A 20,900-nucleotide genomic window follows, 5' to 3' on the forward strand; every position below is an offset into this window, starting at 1 on the left:
GGAGGTAGAGGGTCCGGTGCTGGGGCAAGGTGCTGGCGGTGGGGGACTTCAAGAGGGGAACTTGCTGGAGAGACTGCAGTGACACTGCCCTCCCCGGGCGGGTTGAAGCATCTCACTGGTGACGGGTCTGAAAGCACGTGGCTACGTCATGGAAAGCCAGTCTTTTCAATGCAAACTTCAACTCCTCCTCCTCCTCCCTCTAATGCCTGTAACTCACATCCGAGGCTGGGCGAGGAATCCGGAGGGGAGAATTTCCTCATGCTCACCGTTGTTGGAAACTGGGAGAGTGAGAGGAAGGAGGAAGGGGATCTCTGGCGCTCTCTACCTACTACCGGCCTGACCAGGGGAGGGGACACCTAGATTTGCATCTTCGTGGTGATTGAGAACTGCAGGTTCAATCCGATCCCACTGGGCACTGGCGATTGATTATAAAAAAAAAAAAATCGACACTGAGAGAAGGGAGGCTGTGTCTTCGGCTGTCAGACTCGATCTCCGAGGTGGTATTGGTGTGTGAGTGTGTGTGCTGGTGGTTTTTTTCTCTTTTCTTTTTCTTTCTTTTTTCTTTTTTTTTCTTTCTTTCCTTTTTTTTTCCTTCCTTCTCTCCTAGGGGCTACACAATGGCAGACTTCTCTCACTGAGATGAATCCTGCTTCGCCTTCTGCAGACCCACCCATCCTCATAGTGATCAAGTAAAAGGCTATGGTTTTCTCTTCGGGGATCTTTTGTGCATCACTGTTCTCCCTGATTAGTTCTGGCCTCAGTTGGGATTTCTTTGCTTTTTTGTTTGTCTTCATGCTGAAAAAGGATCTTTCTCCCAGCCCTTTGATAATAACCCAGTGGTGATCAAGAGGGATAAATCATTCACCCTGGCCGAAAAAAAACAATCACTGAGAAGTCTCAAAGAAATATACCACGTGAGGGGAAAAAACTGGGAGAAGATTCGGAATATTATCGTTTTTCCTATGGTAAAACCGGTGCCCCTCTTCAGGAGAACTGATTTCAAATTATTATTATGCAACCACAAGGATCTCTTCTTTCTCAGGGTGTCTAAGCTGCTGGATTGCTTTTCGCCCAAATCAATGTGGTTTCTTTGGAACATTTTCAGCAAAGGAACGCATATGCTGCAGTGTCTTTGTGGCAAGAGTCTTAAGAAAAACAAGAACCCAACTGGTAAGCAAAACATGCATCGTGTTATGTTTTTCCTCATAATAACCTGTCTGTTGCTCGTTGAGCTAGATCTGCAGTTCTGCTATGCAGGAAGGCAGGGGAAGCAGAAAAGGAACCAGGACAGTGTTGCATATAGAGGTGTTGCATGGATAAACAAGTAACAGCTGGATCGGCGTCTGTGAGCCAGAAAACCATTATCAGCTTCTCTTGGCTGTGACACAATCCATCGCTAGAAGGGAGGAGGAAACTTTTTTGAAAAAAAAAATGGATTTGGTTGCCGATGTTTGGTTGAATATTAAACGGCTATGGCTTAAGGTTTTGCCCGAGGCAGATGAAATGCTTCTGTAGTTGCCAGAAAAAAGAACCGCGAGCTCGCCTTACTTCTGCAGCAGGTTCGGGGACGTAGCTCGGTGCCGAGAACCCGCTCTATACTTTCTGATTAGCTTGCACAATATTCGCCACCCTTTCACCTCTACCCAAAGTAAGAGAGGCCCCCCTCCCTCGCAGCCCCGCTCCTCCGTCAGCCCCCGCCTTCCTCCCCCGTCTGCTCCCGGTGCCCGAGTGTTATTAACTCATTCCCGGGTTTGCCTCTGACACCCCCCGCTACTGGGAATACCTGGGCAGGATTTAAGTACCTGGGGGAACCTCAGACCGAGAAGACAAGCACTCCCCCTCTAATATATTTAATTACCCCCCCCCTTTTAAAAAAGCAATATCAAATCCCTGCGTCCAGGTTCCACGGGTGGGATCAGCGAGGCCGTGAGTCCCTGTTTCAGCCTCCTGGTGATCATGCGCCCCCATTCTAAAGGACTCCAACAGGGAAACTTGCAGCACATTACATAATAAATGCAAATGCAAGTGATTCGGGGAGTTGTGTCCTCGGGTTCACTTTCTGGTATTTCAGTCTAAGGTGTTTGGGGGCAGCCGAGGAGCTGTGGGAGTACAGCCCAGGAATGCCAGGCCGGAGGGCTGCATGGTGGCGGCGGCGCGCCGGCGACTAGGCTGGGCGCAGCGGGTCCGGGAGTGGTGCACGCTGGCTTTTGGGGGTGTGTGGCGTCACCCGGCTAGGTTCAGGATGGAGAGGAACCAGGGGCTGGGTGTTTGTGTCTGGGGCGGCATTGGGGGGCGGGGGCGGGGACGCGGCCAGGGCCCTCCTGCAGCGGCAGCCGGTGAGCTGGAGGCTCCTGACGCTGGCACTGCGGTGTAGTAGATCATGGCTCCCCACAGCCGCCCTGACATCCGGAGCCCCAGCCGCTGGGCAGCAAGTGGCTGCTCCCCCTCTGCCTCCGGAACCTTGTAAACGCAGTGTAGCCGAGGCAGCGCGCTCTGAGGGCGCTGCGCCTGCGGGTGCCCGGTGCGCGAGGAGAAGGAGGAGGAGGAGGAGTGGGTAGGTGGGGGTGGCGGCGGTGGGTGTGGAGGTTGAGTACCCTGTGCGGCCCCCACTGCTGCCACAGATGGGAAACTGCGAGTTATGAGACGGCCCGAAAGGGCAGGGGCACGTGTGCTGGCTGACGCCTGGGCAGTTGCCCCCAGCTGGGAAGTAGGGTGGCTGTTGAGGCTCTGGAAGTAACCTCTGGCTGTCCGCGGGCGCGGTGCTGCAGTGGGTTCGGTGCCTCTGTCCTGGATCCTCCTCCTTGTGCTCCAGTTCTACTCTGTATCTCTTCGTCCCCCTCTGTTCCTGCCTCCTCCTATTCCTCCCCCACAACCTGTCCTTTTACCTTTCTCTTTCAACTCCTCGGCGTTTAGCAACTCCGAAATGATACCATCTTCCTGAACATTACCAAAGGAGAACATAGTGTGGGCACCTTACCATCCACATCTCTATTCAGCTGTGAGGTGTACCCCTACCCCCCGACATCAAGCCCAACGCTTGATGACTTGATCATTCCTAGATTTGCAGTACTATCTCACAAATTTAATGTGAACACCCACCCTTTTTGCCAGATTCCCAAAGTGGGACAAACCAAGGGCTGTAGGGGGAAAGGAGGGGTTACTCTTTCACACAATAAAAATGGTGGTTTCTGAAGCTTTCTAGTGTCCTCAGAAAAGATTTAGCCTTCATCTGAGGAAATACTATAAAAACATTTTTTTTAATTAAAAAAACGCGGCCATTTGTCTAGGGACCTTGAATCTAGTCCTTCCATAGTGGGAAATAATTAAGCATGGAATAGTAAGTCTCCTTACTGGCCTTCATATATATGTATATAGATGTATTTTGTAAACAGTTTTACTGAAAACATGCATTTCCTCCAATATAAGATGCAAGATCTTTTCTTTACACCTCCCCCAACTCACCCACTTTGATCTCTCTAGATTAAAGTAGACATTTTCTTCTTCTCAAGAGATTTGGAAGGTGTCAAATGACAAATTATTTTTAGAGCAATTTGTTTTGCAGCTTATGAGTGCTACAGTACTTGGGTGTGAATTGATGGGTTAACTGAAAGTGTGCTAATAACATCACCAACGATTCTAACAAGATAGTTTAGTCTTAGCTTGACAAGAGTTAGTGATTCAGCCTGGGAGTTGGAGCATTTTGTAAAAATTACTTTAATAATAGGACATTAATGTGGCCTACTACCAGTCTCACCTTTCAAAAGTTTTTGCTTTTTGAGCTGGAATCAAACTCATCCCTAGTCAATTCCCTTTCTGTATTGTAGCTGGCGAGTTCCATTCTCTTTCTGCTATTAACATTAAGCCTAAAATCATTTGTAGGTTTTTGATCCCAAGATAGCAGTACAACTAAGAAGTTAATTGGGTAATTAAAATAAAACAAAGGCTAAAATCCTCCTGACTATTAAAACCAAGAAGAACAGATTGACTACTACCTATAATGTTATCTTAAAGTTAAAATGAAAATGAAGACAATTAACTGGTTTGAAACTAAGAAGCTTGGCAGAAGACCACGAAATAGCAGTACTAGCATCATGAATTTGGTGCAAAGACTTATTCGATTAATTTTTGTTCTGTCTCTGTAAATTATAAAATAAAATACATATCGATTATTCCCAATTCTTTAAATTGTCAATAAGTGTAGGTAGTTTGGTCCAGGATTACTGGGAGGAATTTCTGAGCACTGCAATCACGTTTGATGTGAAAATAAGCAGATAATAAAGGCATGAACTTAAGGGCAAAGTTTTTCATTTACCCAAGTTATTAAGTAGGATTTAAATAAGGGGTATTAATGAAATAGTTTTTTTTTGTAGTTGCTTTTATATAAAACATGAAGAATATATTTGCACAATATGTGCTTTAAAAAATAAATGGCAATAGCTTAGAAATCCTGGATATACAGGGTGTGGCAAAAGTAGGTTTACAGTTGTGAGCACTCAAAACACAAGAGTTTATTCCTGTATTATGATTTATTATTGTATTATTTTCCATATAAACTGTAAACCTACTTTGCCCTGTATGTTTGCTGTCTTAATAAAATGAACAAAATCTCAGAATATAACTATTATTAGAGAACACACACACACACACACACACACACATTAAAATGTCCTACTTTCCCTTACTTTCCTAGCAGAGCAATAGCTATATGTTTAGAATCAATGTTACCTGCTTCAATTTTCACTGTATGAGTCAGACAAGGTGCTGCACTTTAGGCAAATAATTAAATAGGAACTCTAAGTCTAAGTCCAAGTCACTTATTTTGCTTAGAGGAGCGCTTGATATATATATATATATATATATATATATATATATATATATATATATATATATATATATTTATATATATATAATTAAGGAAAGAAATGTGGTTGCAAAAATATATTAACAATAAACATGATACAGAGGTCATGTCATGTATATTTCTTCAGACACATAATATACAACAAGCAAAGGAAGCCACAGACCCTCAAATGCATACACGCACTCAACCACACACACGAGCCCCTAAACTACAATGTAATGACGGATTTTGGAAAGCACAGATTTTAAGATAAATTGTAACCAAAGTTAAATTTATTGAGTACCAGTATTAGTGGCAAGGAGGGTTGGAAGCAGATGGCCTAGACCTACTTTTGCAGAGCATATTTAGAAAACCCTATATACTCTAAGCCCTGAGTATATTCTTTTCTGAACTCAGTTACCCTCTCTGCCATGGAACTTTGAGATGAAACAAGCAGGGCTTGGTAGAATTCATTGACAATTTCTATTTCTTCCTTGTTTTGGTGTCTTTCAGCTTTGCTTTTACTTTTCATTAAACTGTTTTAGGTGCCAAAACACCTGGTATGTCACTGTCACTCATTTAAATATACGTTATTCTTTTAAAGCGACTTCTTTTACATCATGATGTTTAGAAGTGAATAGGGAGAGAGGAAAAAAAAAGAAGTAAACATTTTTTACTCCTTCTGCTTCTCAGCCTGCCAACTCATCCTGGGTTCCTGTAGAGCTGAGTGAGCCACAAATGGGCCACAAATCCGAATTTCTAAACAATGACCATATATCAGATGGAGATATTAAATTTAGATTCATGGCTATAACACCATACAGGTATAAGTTTGTTTCCTTCTCACATGCCTGTCTTTAGAGAGAGATTTCATGTAGTATGAGTTGGGCTTGAATCTCACCCAGGAAACTTTAGTTACCGAAGTCGCAAAATGAGTTCTGCTGAGCAGTGCTACTCCATGAAACAAAGGACGGCATTTTAGATAGGCTTTCAAGTATTGACTTATTAGGAGAGTGGATTTTTCTTATTTGAAATTTATATCCAAGGTAACAAGTGTAAAATCCAATGCGTGAAAATCTAAACTTGATTTTAACAATGCTGATGACTTTGGCTGTACCAGTTTCCAGCCTGTTCTCATCTTAGATAGCATCTGTCCTGACAACATTTTTTCAAATGATGCATTGCTCTCAGAAGGTGCTAAAACTAATTCTTGACTATATTTCATTTTTTTCCCACAGGGAATCATTTTTTTTAAAAAAATAAATGTTCAAACCCAGTCTTCTATGTTTTAGCAACACAAACATTGGGGACTTTTATGAAGTGTTGTTATACATATGGTAGCCAGAACAACAATCAAAATTTTTGCTCCTTTGAACATTTCAGCATCATAACTCATTCAATTGACTCATAAGCTTGCTATAAATACTGTCTAGAAGATGTCTCAAAATGGAAGCCTTTATTCAAAATAGTTCTTTATGCCTTAAGGAGAAAGAAACAGTTGGTATATTTGAAACATTGCATTGTGCCTACAGTATTAATAAAATCTTTGAGTCCAAGTTAGTACCACCTTCAGGAGGTATTGTGGGTCAGGGGAATTCCTACTGAGACACATCTGCTTTCCCTGCACTGTAGTCTGGGTGGTGTTACTTAGGGTTTTAATTTGTGTACCATACTAGATTTAGTTATAAGAGTCGAACCTGACCACTGAAGAGCAGGGAGTTTTCTGAGAGAGACTTCTAAGTTCCTGTATATGCTTCTAGAGATATACTAATGTTTTTGATATTCTGCCTTTTAAGGACCAAGTATTTCCTGTTTATTTTTATTTTTGGTGTATTTCTCTAGTTGCTACAAACTAATTTTATGCTTTGGTCAGAATGTAAAACCCAGGATAATGAAGGCAAGGGAAGTAGAAAAGAATTCTTAAGATCTTTCTAAACATAAGGCAGAAAGAGGCACAATGTAGACGTGTTTTATAGGGGACACGGAGTTTTGTTTATGTAATCTACTAACACCATCTAAGAAAGTCACCCAACAATTGTTGGGCACTGTTACCTTTATCACTGTTTCCTGCCCAAAACTCTGGTTTATGACACACAGCAGGTTTATAATACTCTTATTAAATGAATTAATAGTGACAAGTAAGAGTTCGCTGAGAAAATTAACTTCTCTTCTGACACTCTCAAACTTTCAACAGCAAATGTTAGGGCACCATTAGTTTCCCTCTGCAAGATGGAAAACAAAGATTTTGATTTTCTTCTCCTTAAAAAGGATGACATTTGGCAAAAAGAGTTGTATTCTTTTCTTTGGTGAACTACTTTCTCTGAAGATGGTCACTGGGACCTTCCCTGTGGCATATTTTTCTTCTTGAGGGGGCTTCATCTCAAGAGCCTTTGGTTTCAGTTATTTGGAAATATTCTTTTTTGTTCGTTTTAAAGCAGTCCTCTTCAAACTTGCTAGTTCCCTGAACTTCCCTCAACCACATTGAGTTAGCTTCCTCCTTTCTGGAGCCACTGTCAAAGGTGGCGGGCGCTGGGCCCCTGCGGCCTCGGGCTAGGAGACGCAGAGTTTGTCAGGGACAGGTGTGGCAGAACGCACGGACTGGGGCAGAGCTCCCGCTTTCCAGAGCTGCTGTCATAATTTGTTTGCTGCAAGCCGAGAGCCGGCCACCTCTGCGGCTCCGATCTCCTTCCAGGAGTCGGGCCCCTCGGTGATCTGGCCCAAGCGGGTTCGGAGTCGGCCTAATTGAGCTCTGAGAGGAGCGATAAGAAGGCCAGGCGCGGTCTTCCTTCGGGTGTGACCCGCGGCCAGAGCCCCCGGGACCCGCCACTGCGAGCGCTCCTCGTCTCGCGGAGCCCAGGACTCCGCTGCGCAATGCGGCGGAAGCCGCCCCTCGGAGCCGCCATAGCGCTGGAAGTTTGTGTTGCCACAGAGATGACCTCTGACCTTGGGGGTCCGCTGGTGGTGGGTAAACTTAGCAGCGGACAATTTCGTTTCTATGGAAACCACATGGCCGGAAACCGTGGAGCTTGCGCGGCCCTGCACGTGCACCCGGCCCGCGCCCTTGTGCCGCGTCTGTTTGCGGTCCGCAATGCCAACGGCCACGCAGGGGCGCTGCGGTACGTTCCCGGGCCGGAGGGCTGCGAAAGAGTTGTGTCCTATCCCACAGGTGGCCGCCTCCACCCGCGCGCCCTCCAGTGCGCACCAAAGCTTGGAGGGAAAAGGACTGGGCTGGAAGAAGGCTTTGTCTTGATGGTGATGGCCCCCAAGCTAAGAACAGGGAGAGGATGAGCACGTGTGGTCACGGTTTTGCTACTAGCTGCTGGAAGAGCTGGGCTGGCTGCTGGAATTCTGTGGGCCGGAGGGGTTTTGATTACAATAATCTCAGGTCGGCCCCAGCTCTCATGTTCTAGGCTTCTGTAACCTGCCGCCCGATTTGGACTGTAACTGAACTCCCCCCCCCCCCTTCCCTGTATCTCCCCTGGACTTTGCTGAGTATATTTAAGTTATATTCTAAAATCAGAGACTATCAGAGATGGAGGATCTCCTTCATAGTGGAGGAAGTTATTGTTCCAAGAGCTGATTTTGAATTGTAGGCCGAAACTCGGCAGCTTTGAACCTTGGAAGAGAAACAGGTGGTATTTTACAGGTGACACCACCAAGAGCTCTACATGCAGTTTATAAAGTTGAATGGCTGGTGCTGAAGCAGGTGGCATTCCATTACATCCATTATATCCCCCAGATCTTTTCTCACGTCTAAAGGGAGGAGTCTGCCTACGCTGGCTTGTTTTGCCTTCTATCATCTTTGGTTTACCAGGGAGGGAAAAATCACTAGCATTTTAAATCTTAAAAAAAACAAAAAAACACTTCACTGTAAATTTAGAAATTGAAAAAGACTATTTTGAGGGCACAATGAAGCAAAACTCACTAGTTTAGAAAAGAACAGCTGGATCCAAATTGTGTTTCTGGCAGATGGAATAAATTAAGGTTACCTGAACAGGCAGCTTTGAACTTTTAAGATTTTTTTCATTGGCCTAGTTTCCAAACAGACTTTCTTTCTGATAAGAATTGCCTCCCTTAAGTTTGTATTTCAAAGAGATAACTTTTCATTCTTAGAGAAGACTGGTTAGAACTTACATCGCAAAGGTACAGGGAAAGAATGCAAGTTTCTCTAAGGATTTTTGTTACCTAAAACCAGTTTTTGACAATACTTACAAGTCTTTATAGATGAATAGAGAACATGTTGAAGTTGGTTTTAAAAGGATAGATAGGCTTCGAATTGCTTCTAGAGCTGCATTTCTGTTGTTGTAAGGACTTGATTTATATGACAATGATTTTTTAATTCCTGGAAGAATTGGATTGCAACATGTATGACATTAAAGGACTGACCACGGATTCAACTTCACTATCTTCTATTTGTTTCTTTAGGTCAGGGAGATTTTCCACTAAATGGAAATAAAAAGATTCCCATGTTCTGGATTTAGAGCTATTGGTCTTTGGAATATTTTGCTTCCCCCACTGTGTGCATAGTTTTATTTAGCTCAGGGGAGAGGTCCTAAAAAGTTCCTATCAGGCTCTGAATTTCAGCTTCCAATTTGGCCAACTTCTAACTATAGAGCTATCAAAAAAAAAATCCTTTCAAATATTTTGTTTCATTTGGGACAAATGGTAAATATTCCTGGCATTTTTAAACAACCCATTGGATGCAAGAGGTGTCCCCAAAGAAATTGCAAAAGATCCCACGATCCCACGATGCAGAGCCACTCCCAAAGATAGACAAAAGTAAGACAATTCCCCTTAGGTCCGGCAAAAGTCCCTAGGAAAACTAGCTGAAAATGGAGTGCAACCACATTCTGTCCAGCCACATTTATCTGCAAATGGAGTAAAGTGCACATTTCTTTCTGGCTATATTTTGGGTCCTCCAGCCTGACGGTTGTCAAGCCAGTTCTCAGGACACAAAATGCGACGAACAAGAAGGCATTAGCTGTCCTTGGCAGAGAAAGAATCAATAACCAATAGGACTTGGAAAGGAAAGGACAACATGAAATTTCACCTTCCTCTCTTGGCTAGGCACTCACTGCAGACAGATCTAGGAGAGTGGACTCTGGAAGGAATTCTCAGCCTTTGTTTACTTCTGCCAGTTTTTCCAGGAGCCCATCTGCAGGCTTTGGAGCAAGTGGTGTTTAAAGTAGAGAGTTTAACTCTTGTGCCAGCTAGAATTTGGTAAGGTTTTGCATTAATTGTAGTTTGCATTAATTGACTGTTTAGGTAGTGATTTACCGGAGAATCCCTCAGACCCTGTTAATCCTGAGAGGGACCCATTTGCAGTCCCTCCTTTGAGGGTAGATATTGGGGCATCTGTAAGGCCACTAACGTAGTTGACTTTTGATAATGGTCTTATTGTGTCTTTAGACTGGAAAGGTAATTCAAATAGAGGATTAATAGACAGGGAGTTCTGAGGAACAGGGGTGTGGTAGAAGTCACGACAGTCTTATAGTCTTTGTTTTAGGTACTTATGTCCTTAATTTTTCTTTAGCCTTTTGAAATTCATTTTTCAATGAAGTTATTTTGGAATCTTTAAGCCTTTTGGAAGCTTTTATGCCAATTAAAATAGGTATTCCATTCTGTTTGTTTGATTGGGAACCCTTACTTTCAAGTGCACTTATTAAATGTGCTTATCTAATTGAAGATGTGCCCCATAAAGACCAAGGTTGTCTTAATAAGATTTTTGACATTTTTTTAGATATCTACACCTTCTAGGACCACAGTTTTCAGACATAAACTAAATAGGTGGCATGCTTAATTTTTTTGAAACTTGAGGATACTATTTCTTTAGCTAAGCCTTGTCTCTTGGAACCAGAGGAGTATCTATGAGGGATATGTTGCTGGGTTGAGAATTTTAAGGTGTTTTACAGCATACCTCACTGCATGCATGGAATTTTTCTTGAGGTTGGTGGCTGGCTTAGTGTTAATCCAACTTCTTTCATGACCAACTTATTGTAGTCTTAGGGTTAGGTGGTGAGCACTCCAACAGCTTTTAAGGCTTAACCTTGTGCCCACCAACCACCAATTCTGTGACTTAGACTTTCGAGATTCTCATTAGTAATGTATCTGTTCCTTTTATGATATTTCTGTATAGTGACAGATGCCCTGTAGGTTTTAATAATCCAATTTGTGCCTACTTAGGTTTTGATGTGCTGGTTTTCTTTAGAATAATCTGAGTTTTGTGTCTTACTTTATTTCCAGAAGTGCCCCAGCTGTTTATTCTGTGGCTAACCTTGAGACTTTGTGAGTCCCCTAACAGCTGCAATTTTGTGTTCTATCTAGACTTAGGGGCACCCATTATTTTCCCTTGAAAAAATTCTCCCTAATTCAACCAGACTGGATGCCTGTGCATAGTTACTGGAACTTGTAAGGACCTCCCAAAGGTGTTTACCTTGTAGGTGAATTTGGCCACAAACCCAAATATTGTGGCTCACTAAGTCTCCCCATGAAAATCTGGAGTCTCACACACCCCAGTTTTTCACTCAGAAGGATTAAGACTGATAAACTTGAAGAGCTCAGAACACAAAATAAGTAGAGCTCAATCTGAGAATAGCTTCCTGAAGATCTCTAAGGGGGACCAAAGAGGCAGCAATCCAAAAGGCCTTTGTGGGGACTTTTACCTTCATCTGGAGCTGTCTCCGAAATCTTTAGCAATGACGGCTCCCATCTGGTTGCAGAACTGTCCATTGACAAAACTAAAACAGTTTATTGACAAGTTTGATGTCCTTTATTTGGGGAGCACAGTGCTCTCAAGCAGTGGAGCACTTTCCCTGAGAAATTATAGGCAAGAATGAGTTTTATGGAGTGAGTTTGAAGAGGCAACATGAGAACAGTGCATGATTATCTAGGATATTGGGATTTCCTTATACTTCCTATTTTCTAGGATAAGGTAACCTAGCTAAAACTGAGTTGGAGGATTGTGATTGGTGTATGGTAGCTTTCCTTGACTGGTATTTCCCATAAGTACAGGCTGACTTAGGTTTAGATTTATGACAGGGGCCAGGCCAGTGGGGTGGCTTCCATTCTGTGGGTCCATCAGGTATGAATTAACAACTTTGCAGTGGTCAGGAACAGATCATGCTCTTTGTGCGATGGTTAGATTTACCCTTTAGACAATTGTTATGGCTATGGTGGGGAAAATAGCTTTGCATGGGGCAAGTTTGATGGTAGAAAGGCCACAGAAGAAGCAATTTAAGTAGAAGTGGTGAGGTCCAAAATAAGGTGGTGACAGGGATTGTAGTCCAAATATTTCAGTGGTCAGCTTGAATTTGAGAAGGAAGGAGAGAACTTGTGGTTCTGACCACAGGTTTTTAATTTAGACAACTCCTGTTAATCTTGATGCATTGCCATTTGCTGGTAGTACGCTCCTGTCTACTTGAAACATGGAGTGAAAATTTGGCTCTTTCCAGACTGCTCTTATTCAAGGGGATGTGATAGGTTTAATAGGAAGTAGAAGGCTTTAACAAGTTTCTCTTTCTAGATCAAAATTTAAATAGTTCTAGGAGAGTTGCTCTGGGATAGAGTTCATTTTCTTGATTTCAAACCTAGAAGTACTTAGGGATTGAACATATGCTTTAGAATAACATCAAAAAGTTCTTTTTATGATCGTATACAACTTTTGTCAATAGCATATATTCTTTTGTGCACAATAATGTGTTCAGTTTGAGGACCCAAGTACTGTACTTAAAAGCCAAGTTTTCAGATTAACTATTCAGGTCTGGGAAGAAAAGAGAACAAAGTGTGAACTTTATAGAATTTATTTAAGAAGTGTGTGCACCTGCCTTTTAGATAGAAATGAATGTGGTTGTAATTAAAATGCCATTCTTCCCCTTATAACATTTTGTTGTCTGCACAATTATTGTGGATCACTGAAGTGTGTGATAACCTCTTCAGCAGTGCTGCCTCTTAGATGAAGTGTAGTTTGGGAGGGATTGTAATTTCTGTTCTTTCCACTTCCTGTATGGAGCACATGGTACACTATTGTGTTTTTAAAAAAGAAGAAACCTGAAAATAAGTCTGAAATACTAAAACAATTGTAGAGTTTAAAAAGATTTATTTTATTTTTTTAAAGAACAGCCACTTATTTCAAAGTCTGAAACTCATTTTCTTTGGCTGTGTTATTGTTGCAGACCAGGTGTTGGAATCCTTAAGCAAAGAAAGGACTTTGCTAGAAGGCCTGAGTCAGTTTACTGATTAAGTAGTCACCATCATTGTGCCTCAGCATTTTCTGGTGAGGCAGATTGAAACAGTAATCCAATATGCTCCTTCCCCTTTTGTTATACAATGACTTGATTTGTTTCCTAGGAATTTATTTATTTTTATTAACAGTTATTTTTTCTTTTACATTTAAATTGTCTGCCGACATGCCAATTAAGTGGCATAAAATTCCTCATATGTCAGACGTATAATAATGAAATATTGGAAATACTTTTAATGAAATGGATATTAGATGTTAGAAATATTTCAAGGAGGCATAACAAAAACATTAAACAGGACAGAAAATTTGCATCATTGTTGTTTATTTTCTTTTTTCTAAATATGTATTTTTTTAACATCTTGGGAATAATCTTAGAGAACACCATGCGAGGTGATTCTGGTACCTCTGTGGTACACATGCCTTCTTATAGGGACACTTACCAGGGGCTTACGTGCTAAAGGTAGAGTGTGGCCTAACCTTCAGGGCTAGGAAGTCTGGATGACTCTTTTCTGACCTCCTGTCCTTTGCTTTAGCAAAGAACTTTTCCATCACTGAGAATGCACCCCTTGTCCCATTCTCTCTGTATTTGTCCTGTCATATTCCAGATTTTGTCCTTTCTCGTATTTCATTTAGTCATGTGTGTCAAAGTTTTTAGTCATGTGTGTCATCAGTTGACTCTTTAGGCAAGATTGGGATTAGAATCCAAATGGATTTTCAACTTTCACATGCATTACATCAGGGAAAAAAGCAAAAAGAAATGCTAACAATATTGTTGCCAGAAAGAAAATGAAACACATCTGTCTGAACCTGAGACATTTACTCAGAGTAGCATTTATTTGACTTCATGTATTTCTTTGGGTGCTTCAAATAACATGTAAAAAACTTTGACGTGAGTCTATTGCTTTATTGGGTTATATAATTAAATGATTTGGGGGTATTATTATAAGTAAATAATCTACCTGTTATTCCCACTAATAAATGCACATTCAATTTACTAAATTTTAAAAAGCATGTTACTCTTCTACTTTAACAGATTGAATTGTTTTGAATCCTGTTTTATCATTATCTACACTCTAAATAAGTAATAACTAATTTTTAGAGAATGCTTTCTATGTACTAGGTGTTTTTACCTAGATTACCTAATTTAATCCTCAAAACCATAGGTAGAAACTTCTGTTATACTTCTGTTAAAGAATGAAGCCCAGGCACAAAGAGGTTAAGGAAGTTGTCTGATGGCATTTGGTTAGTAATGGAAATATCTGGGTATGAGCCCAAACAGTTTTACTGCATAGTGCATATGCTTACATCCCTGTAAAGCAGTCATCTCTCTCTAAAGAGGTTCAAAGAAGAATGTGAAGTACTGTCTTAGTGTTTCTGTGAATCATTCTATCCTGAAACTGAAAGGTATTGCAACATAGACACTGTTAAGATATTCAGAACTTGTAATGTTTTCTTATTGAGTGTAATTTACATACATTAAAACACACAGTTCTTATTTGTAGCATTTGATGTCCTTTGACTATTGCATGTATCCCTGTGACTGCCATCCTAATCAATATATAGACCATTCTCATCACTCCAGAAGATTCCCACTTGGTTCCATTTAGTACACATCATGTCTCCTCTAAGAAGCAACCACCAGCCTTGGCCGGTTGGCTCAGCGGTAGAGCGTCGGCCTAGCGTGCGGAGGACCCGGGTTCGATTCCCGGCCAGGGCACACAGGAGAAATGCCCATTTGCTTCTCCACCCCTCCGCCGCGCTTTTCTCTCTGTCTCTCTCTTCCCCTCCCGCAGCTAAGGCTCCATTGGAGCAAAGATGGCCCGGGCGCTGGGGATGGCTCTGTGGCCTCTGCCTCAGGCGCTAGAGTGGCTCTGGTGGCAACATGGCGACACCCCGGAGGGGCAGAGCATCACCCCCTGGTGGGCAGAGCGCCCCCCCATTGTGGGCGTGCCGGGTGGATCCCGTTCGGGCGCATGCGGGAGTCTGTCTGACTGTCTCTCCCTGTTTCCAGCTTCAGAAAAATGAAAAAAAAAAAAAAGAAGCAACCACCATTGTGATGTCTCTCACTCTACCTTAACCTGTAGTAGAACCTCATATTAAATCATGGAGTCCTTACACTTTGAATTTGCTTCTTTCTTTGAATTTACCGTATTGTTTTGGGGTTCATCCTTTATTTCATGTTAGATGTGTAGAGTTTTGATGTGGTAGCATCTTATATATTTTTTTGACAACGAGAAACTCATAATTGAACAGACTTGCTTCTACTTAATATCCAGAAATTGTCTGAAACTACAAAGAGTTTGAGAGTTGACCCCGCTTGTATACTAACAAGTTAGCTTGCTTCAGTTACATCGATACTGGCTAAAGACAGGAGACTTCTGGGTCCAAGATAAAGGACTTTATTACTCAAGCCACACCAGGCAACATGAGCTTTATGTTCTCATTAGTTCTTGTTCCAAAGACCAGGGGCAATGCTGGGGTGGCCCAAGTGTATGCTTGCACATAGCGAGTTTGTTTCACAGCTGAGGCACTCTAAACATAGGCAGTCACCATCTTTTAAGGAGTTTCCAGCAAAGCTGCTCAATTTTTGCCCTGCAGGGAGGCATCCTCTTGAGCAAGATACTATCCTGTTCAGGAAACAAATCTGTTCTGTAATTGAGAAGAAGAAGGCCATATCCCTAGAATCCAAGGTTGCAATATCCTTGCAAAGATAGTCTGACACAAAAACTTTTACAAGACATGCAGAAATCCCATGGGTAAATGATCACTTAAGTCTATTTTTGCAAAGAAACCCATTTCTCCTTTTCTATTTTTTTTCAGGACATTCTTATTGTTCCAAAGATGAACCTAATCTATAGAAAACTATCTGTTATTTCAAAATTAAAAAAAAAATGATCCTGAGGTCTTGAGAAGATAGACAATATATAACCATATATGATAAACTTAACAGATATGGGGAGATATTTAAAACATTCTATAATGATTGGGTTTTTGGCCCATGAGTAGTTAAGGTAAATGCACAGAGAATGCTAGACATGGGAAAGAGCCCTGAACAACTGAAGGCGAACTGGATGGCTGGAAGGGCTGGAAGTACATGTGGGATGTAAGGGGAAGGAAGGAAGGGAAATCCTTCAGAGAAGTGTAAACTGAACTGACTCTTGAATGCATGTTTCAGTCGGCAGGAGAGATAAGAGTATTTCTGACAAGGGGAGTAAAGTGAGTGAAAGTCAAAGGCTGACTGGAAGGTGCATGTTTGGGAATTTGTAGGAATGTTAATGGAGTCATATTTTAAAGGATTAGGGGAATCATAACTTGAAGCCCAAAAGCCAGGCAGTGGCGCTGGACCGTATGTGGTAAAAATGAACTAGAGAACATTTCCAAAACAGGCAGTGAAGTGCTTGAGAACTGCTCCATTGCGATTGGGAAGTGTCACTGGTGTAACTGATGGCGGGAGAGTAGTAGTACTGGGAGTTTGGAGAGATTTCTTAGTAAGAACTCAATCAAGTGAAAATGCCCTTTCATTAGAGATAGAAAATGGGAACTTGGAAGAAAGAATGGTTCTTCTGAGTGTGGCAAGATATGGGTAGGTGAAATTTGTCCAGCAGTTGGGAAGGGGTAAACCAAAGGCACACGGAGAAATCATGGAGCAGGAAGGGAACTGCTTCCTCTGAATTTTGCAAGATGTCTGAAAGAAAAAGTGTAAATGAGAGTCATGGGGTCATTGTGGAGGCTCATGAGAAGGTGGCTGTAATCTACTCCTTGAAGTCATAGAGGATTTGTTAAGAACGTGACAGGAAATGTAACTACATGTTGTTGATAGTTACATGTAGTAATAGATGAGCTTATTATTTTTTAAAATATAGTTTGAGACCACTATGTAGTTTAAATTATGTTGTTCTGGTGGCTTCATAGGCTTTCTAAATAAGGGGAGAATGGTTTTTAATAATTGCTTCAAGGTGTACTAAATATCTTTTTGTAGTACTTAGGGACTTGTGGCAGCAGTTTATTTCCTTGTAAGATGTTACTTGTGAAATTCCACAACTGGGAAGAGTTGAAAATGTCACATGCTATTTGGAACTTGAACAACTTGGACCATATATTTTTCTATAACAGTCCTAATGTGCTGTTTTAGTAACTCAGGCTGACCATTAGTGGATCAAGGATTAGTGGAAAGTTTCATTAAGGAATAAAGGTTGCTAAAAGCACAACTTTTAGAACTGAATTTTGATTTTCAACTTCTTTCTGTTATAAAATTTGAATTGTTTATTAGGGGGTCAATATCTGTTTCTCAGATGTCTTACTGTTTAAGAATGCCACAAAAATTATAAAAAAATTTGTTAGAATGAGAGCACACATTAAATGATTAATGTCTGTTCAAACTGTTCGGAATATAAATAATAAGGCCGTATAAACAGTAGTTTCATTTCTTTGATTTAAAGCTAGGATTCTTATTAGACATCACAGTTTTATAGGACTGATGTTAAAGGGCCACAAGCATAATTCACACAAGAAGGGAAAGAGTTTCATTTTAGGGAGTGATAACTGATACACTGTGTTGGGAGCAAATTGGCAGCGTAAATCTGAATTCTGTTATTTCAGTGGGCGAATGAGTAAGCAATTTAATCAAACTTTTTGCAAATGAGGGTAAAGGCAATAGACAGCTGCACAATGCAAAAGGTCCAACTGCTGCAGAGTTTCCTAAAGGGCCAAATATGTTGTATTAGCATAGCTTAGAATAAAATTAAAATGCGCACCCTTTGCACACAAAAACACCCCTTCAGGATCTCGGTCCAAGCTGTGTCATATAGACTGGCACAGATATGTACACTTTTCTACTATCTCTCTCATACCCACTAATATGTATTTGTGAGAGCCTTGAGAAAAGGAAATTAGGGTCCTTCAACTCACTCTGTGAATCATAATCTTTCTTATTTTTATTATCCAAAGCTGAAAGAGCTATTATCTCTGCGAATCTTGGTAACAGATTTTGCCTAACTATGCTCTTCTTTTCACTGTTCAAGTTTAAGTGTAAGACAGATCTTTGAATATTTTTTTTGTTGCATCTTTTAAAATTTGTAATTAGTAGAAATACTTTAAAATATTATTGTATATATTTTTAGGAGTGATTCTTATCTTCTCTGCACTTTAGAATGACAAGAATTACAATTCTTAGTTGCTGTATTGCATTAGGAGAAATGTAATATTGTGAGTTGTTGAAAAATAAGATACTGTTTTAACTAAATTGTGGTTTGAATTTTTCCAATTTGATGAGCAAACACTAAGCCTGTTGAATGCATATTTATAGCTATGGATGTATGCTAGATATTTAGTTCCTGACTGAACCCTGGCTGTTTATGCACCTACCAATCTGTATGCCATTAGAATCCTCTACGCATGAGAGTCATTGAGAAGTGAGCATAGTAGCAGTAAACATGAGGACAGAAAGAAATAGCCAAGAAGTAGAATCAGTACAAAAATAACCAAGAGATTACAAACTTTGTGTTTTTAAATGTGTGATTTTGAAATGAGAAAATGGAACATTTCATATCCATATCAGTCCATTTTATATCTTTAAAGTAGTTTTTGTTGAAATGATTTTAAATTAAAATTAGATGCTGAGATCTAATAGGATGTAATGTTTGAACGAGATATTTTAAAAGTAGGTCTGTCTCTTATATCAGGTATCTTGGTATTGGTAGTTAAGGGTTGGTACGGTGTAACAAGTACTTGAAACTTCTCTCAGTAGGCCACAATAGATAACTTAGAAATGATGTAACAGAGACATTATTAGGAAAATAGTCTTGAATGTATTTTAAATACATAAAAAGTTAATCATTGACAAATATTGGTATTTTAATAGTAACAAATTTCTTGAGTTATATCTTGCAGCTGATCATGGCATATGACTGATGGGCCACCATGATCAAGAATGGATATTTTAGATTTTAACATTTGTGGGTTCATTTTCTTTTTAAGAAAACTATTTTCCCTGGCTAGTGGCTCAGTGGATAGAGCATTGGCCCAATGTATGGATGTCCAGGGTTCGATTCCTGGTCAGGGCACATAGAAGAAGCAATCATCTGCTTTTCACCCGCCCGCCTCTCTCTCCCCCTTCTCTCCCTCTTCCCTTATTGCAGCCAGTGGCTCGATTGGTTTGAGCATGGCCCCAGGAGCTGAGGATACTCTGTTGGAGCGCATCAGCCTCAGGTGCTAAAAAATAGCTCAGTACTCGAGCATCAGCCCTTGATGGGTTGCTGGGTGGATCGCAATTGAGGTGGATGTACAAGTCTTTCTTACTATCTTCCCTCCTCTCACCTAAAAATAATTTTGTACCACTTTAAAAGTGGGAAGTCCTGTTTCAAGTATATTCAACACCAGACACTGAATATCTTCTGTGTGAATAATGGATGATTCATGAAGAAGACAAGATCTTAGTCTTTGTAGGATATTGGGAAGTTGGATAAAGATAGAAGGCTGATGTCATTCCTGGAGATAAAATATAATATTGATAGAGATGGAGGAATAAATTGATCCTTCCTTCTTCCCCTTTTCTCTCCCATTTCTTTTCCTCTTTGCCACTGCTAGTTATGTTACAAGATTCTACTCATTGGACCAAATGAGGGATGAATTTGGGCTGGAGTATTCCATCAGAATGAAGAGTAGATAGCATTTTATGATAAATTGGTTATATTTTAAAGTTGAAAGTATAACAGAGGTTATAGTAGTTGTAAAATATATTATGACTGGGGATTGGTTAAGAAGCAATGCTCTTGGGGTCTTTGTGCATCTTTTGTTCTTTTAAATATTTACTTGGCTATCAATAGGCATTCTTTTCTAATAAATAATAATAAAACTTTAAGAAACATTTTCTGTAATATAAGAAATCAAGTTATTTCTCCTACAATTATAGTTGTAATTACATTTCTGAAACCCAGAATATGAGCTGTAAATATTATTATTAATTTTTCTTTTCCAAGTGAGAGGAGGGAAGGTAAAGAGACAGAATCACATGTGTGCATAGACCAAGATCCACTCAGCAACCCCCATCTAGGGCCATGCTCTCAGCCAAGCTATTTCTAGCGAGGCTCAATGGAGCCATCCTCAGTACTCCGGCCAATGTCCTCAAACCAATTGAGCCATGGCTGCAGGAGGAGAAGAGAGAGAGTGGGGGGGGGGGGGGAGAGAGAGAGAGAGAGAGAGAGAGAGAAAGAGAGAGAAATAAAGAAAGGAAGGAAGAAAGAGGTGGGGTGGAGAAGCAGATAGTAGCTTCTCCTGTGTGCCCTGACCAGAAATCAAACCTGGGGCATCCACATGCTGGGCCGACGCTCTACTAGCTCTACCAGTGAGCCAACTGGCCAGGGCCTGTCAATATTATTTTTATGATAACTTTACTGAGATATAATTTACATATTATAAAATCTACACTTTTAAATTGTATAATTAAATAATTTTTGGGTATATTTACATAGTTGTGTAACCATTATCACTATGTACATTTAGAACATTTTCATTAACTGAGAAGCCCCATATTATTAGCATTCACTCCTCATTTCCACCTCCTCCCATACCCTGGTTTCTGTCTCTATGGATTTGCTTATTATGGATATTTCATATAAAAGAATCCCACAGTATGTAGGGTTTTTTTCACTTACACTGTTTTCAAAATCATCTATGTTTTAGCATGCATCAGCAATTCATCTGTTTATTGAATAGTATTACATTTTAGATATACCACATTTTGTTCATTCATTCTTCAGTTGGTGGACATTTCTGTTGTTTCCATATTTTTTTTGCTGCTATGTATATTGTTATAAAAATTTC

The 20,900-nt window shown here is 40.6% G+C and overlaps 1 protein-coding gene across 1 annotated transcript in view; it reads left to right on the forward strand.

The window, feature by feature from the left end:
• Nucleotides 1-245: 245 nt before the first annotated feature.
• FGF14 (fibroblast growth factor 14) overlaps nucleotides 246-20,900 on the forward strand; it is a 719,079-nt gene continuing 698,424 nt past the window's right edge. The window contains exon 1 of the mRNA XM_066234694.1: nucleotides 246-1,170. Coding sequence (XP_066090791.1) covers nucleotides 963-1,170 — 208 coding nt within the window. The 5' untranslated portion in view covers nucleotides 246-962. The remainder of the gene's footprint in view (nucleotides 1,171-20,900) is intronic.

Source organism: Saccopteryx bilineata, chromosome 6 (assembly GCF_036850765.1).
Source record: "Saccopteryx bilineata isolate mSacBil1 chromosome 6, mSacBil1_pri_phased_curated, whole genome shotgun sequence".
In the NCBI taxonomy this organism is placed as follows: domain Eukaryota; kingdom Metazoa; phylum Chordata; class Mammalia; order Chiroptera; family Emballonuridae; genus Saccopteryx; species Saccopteryx bilineata.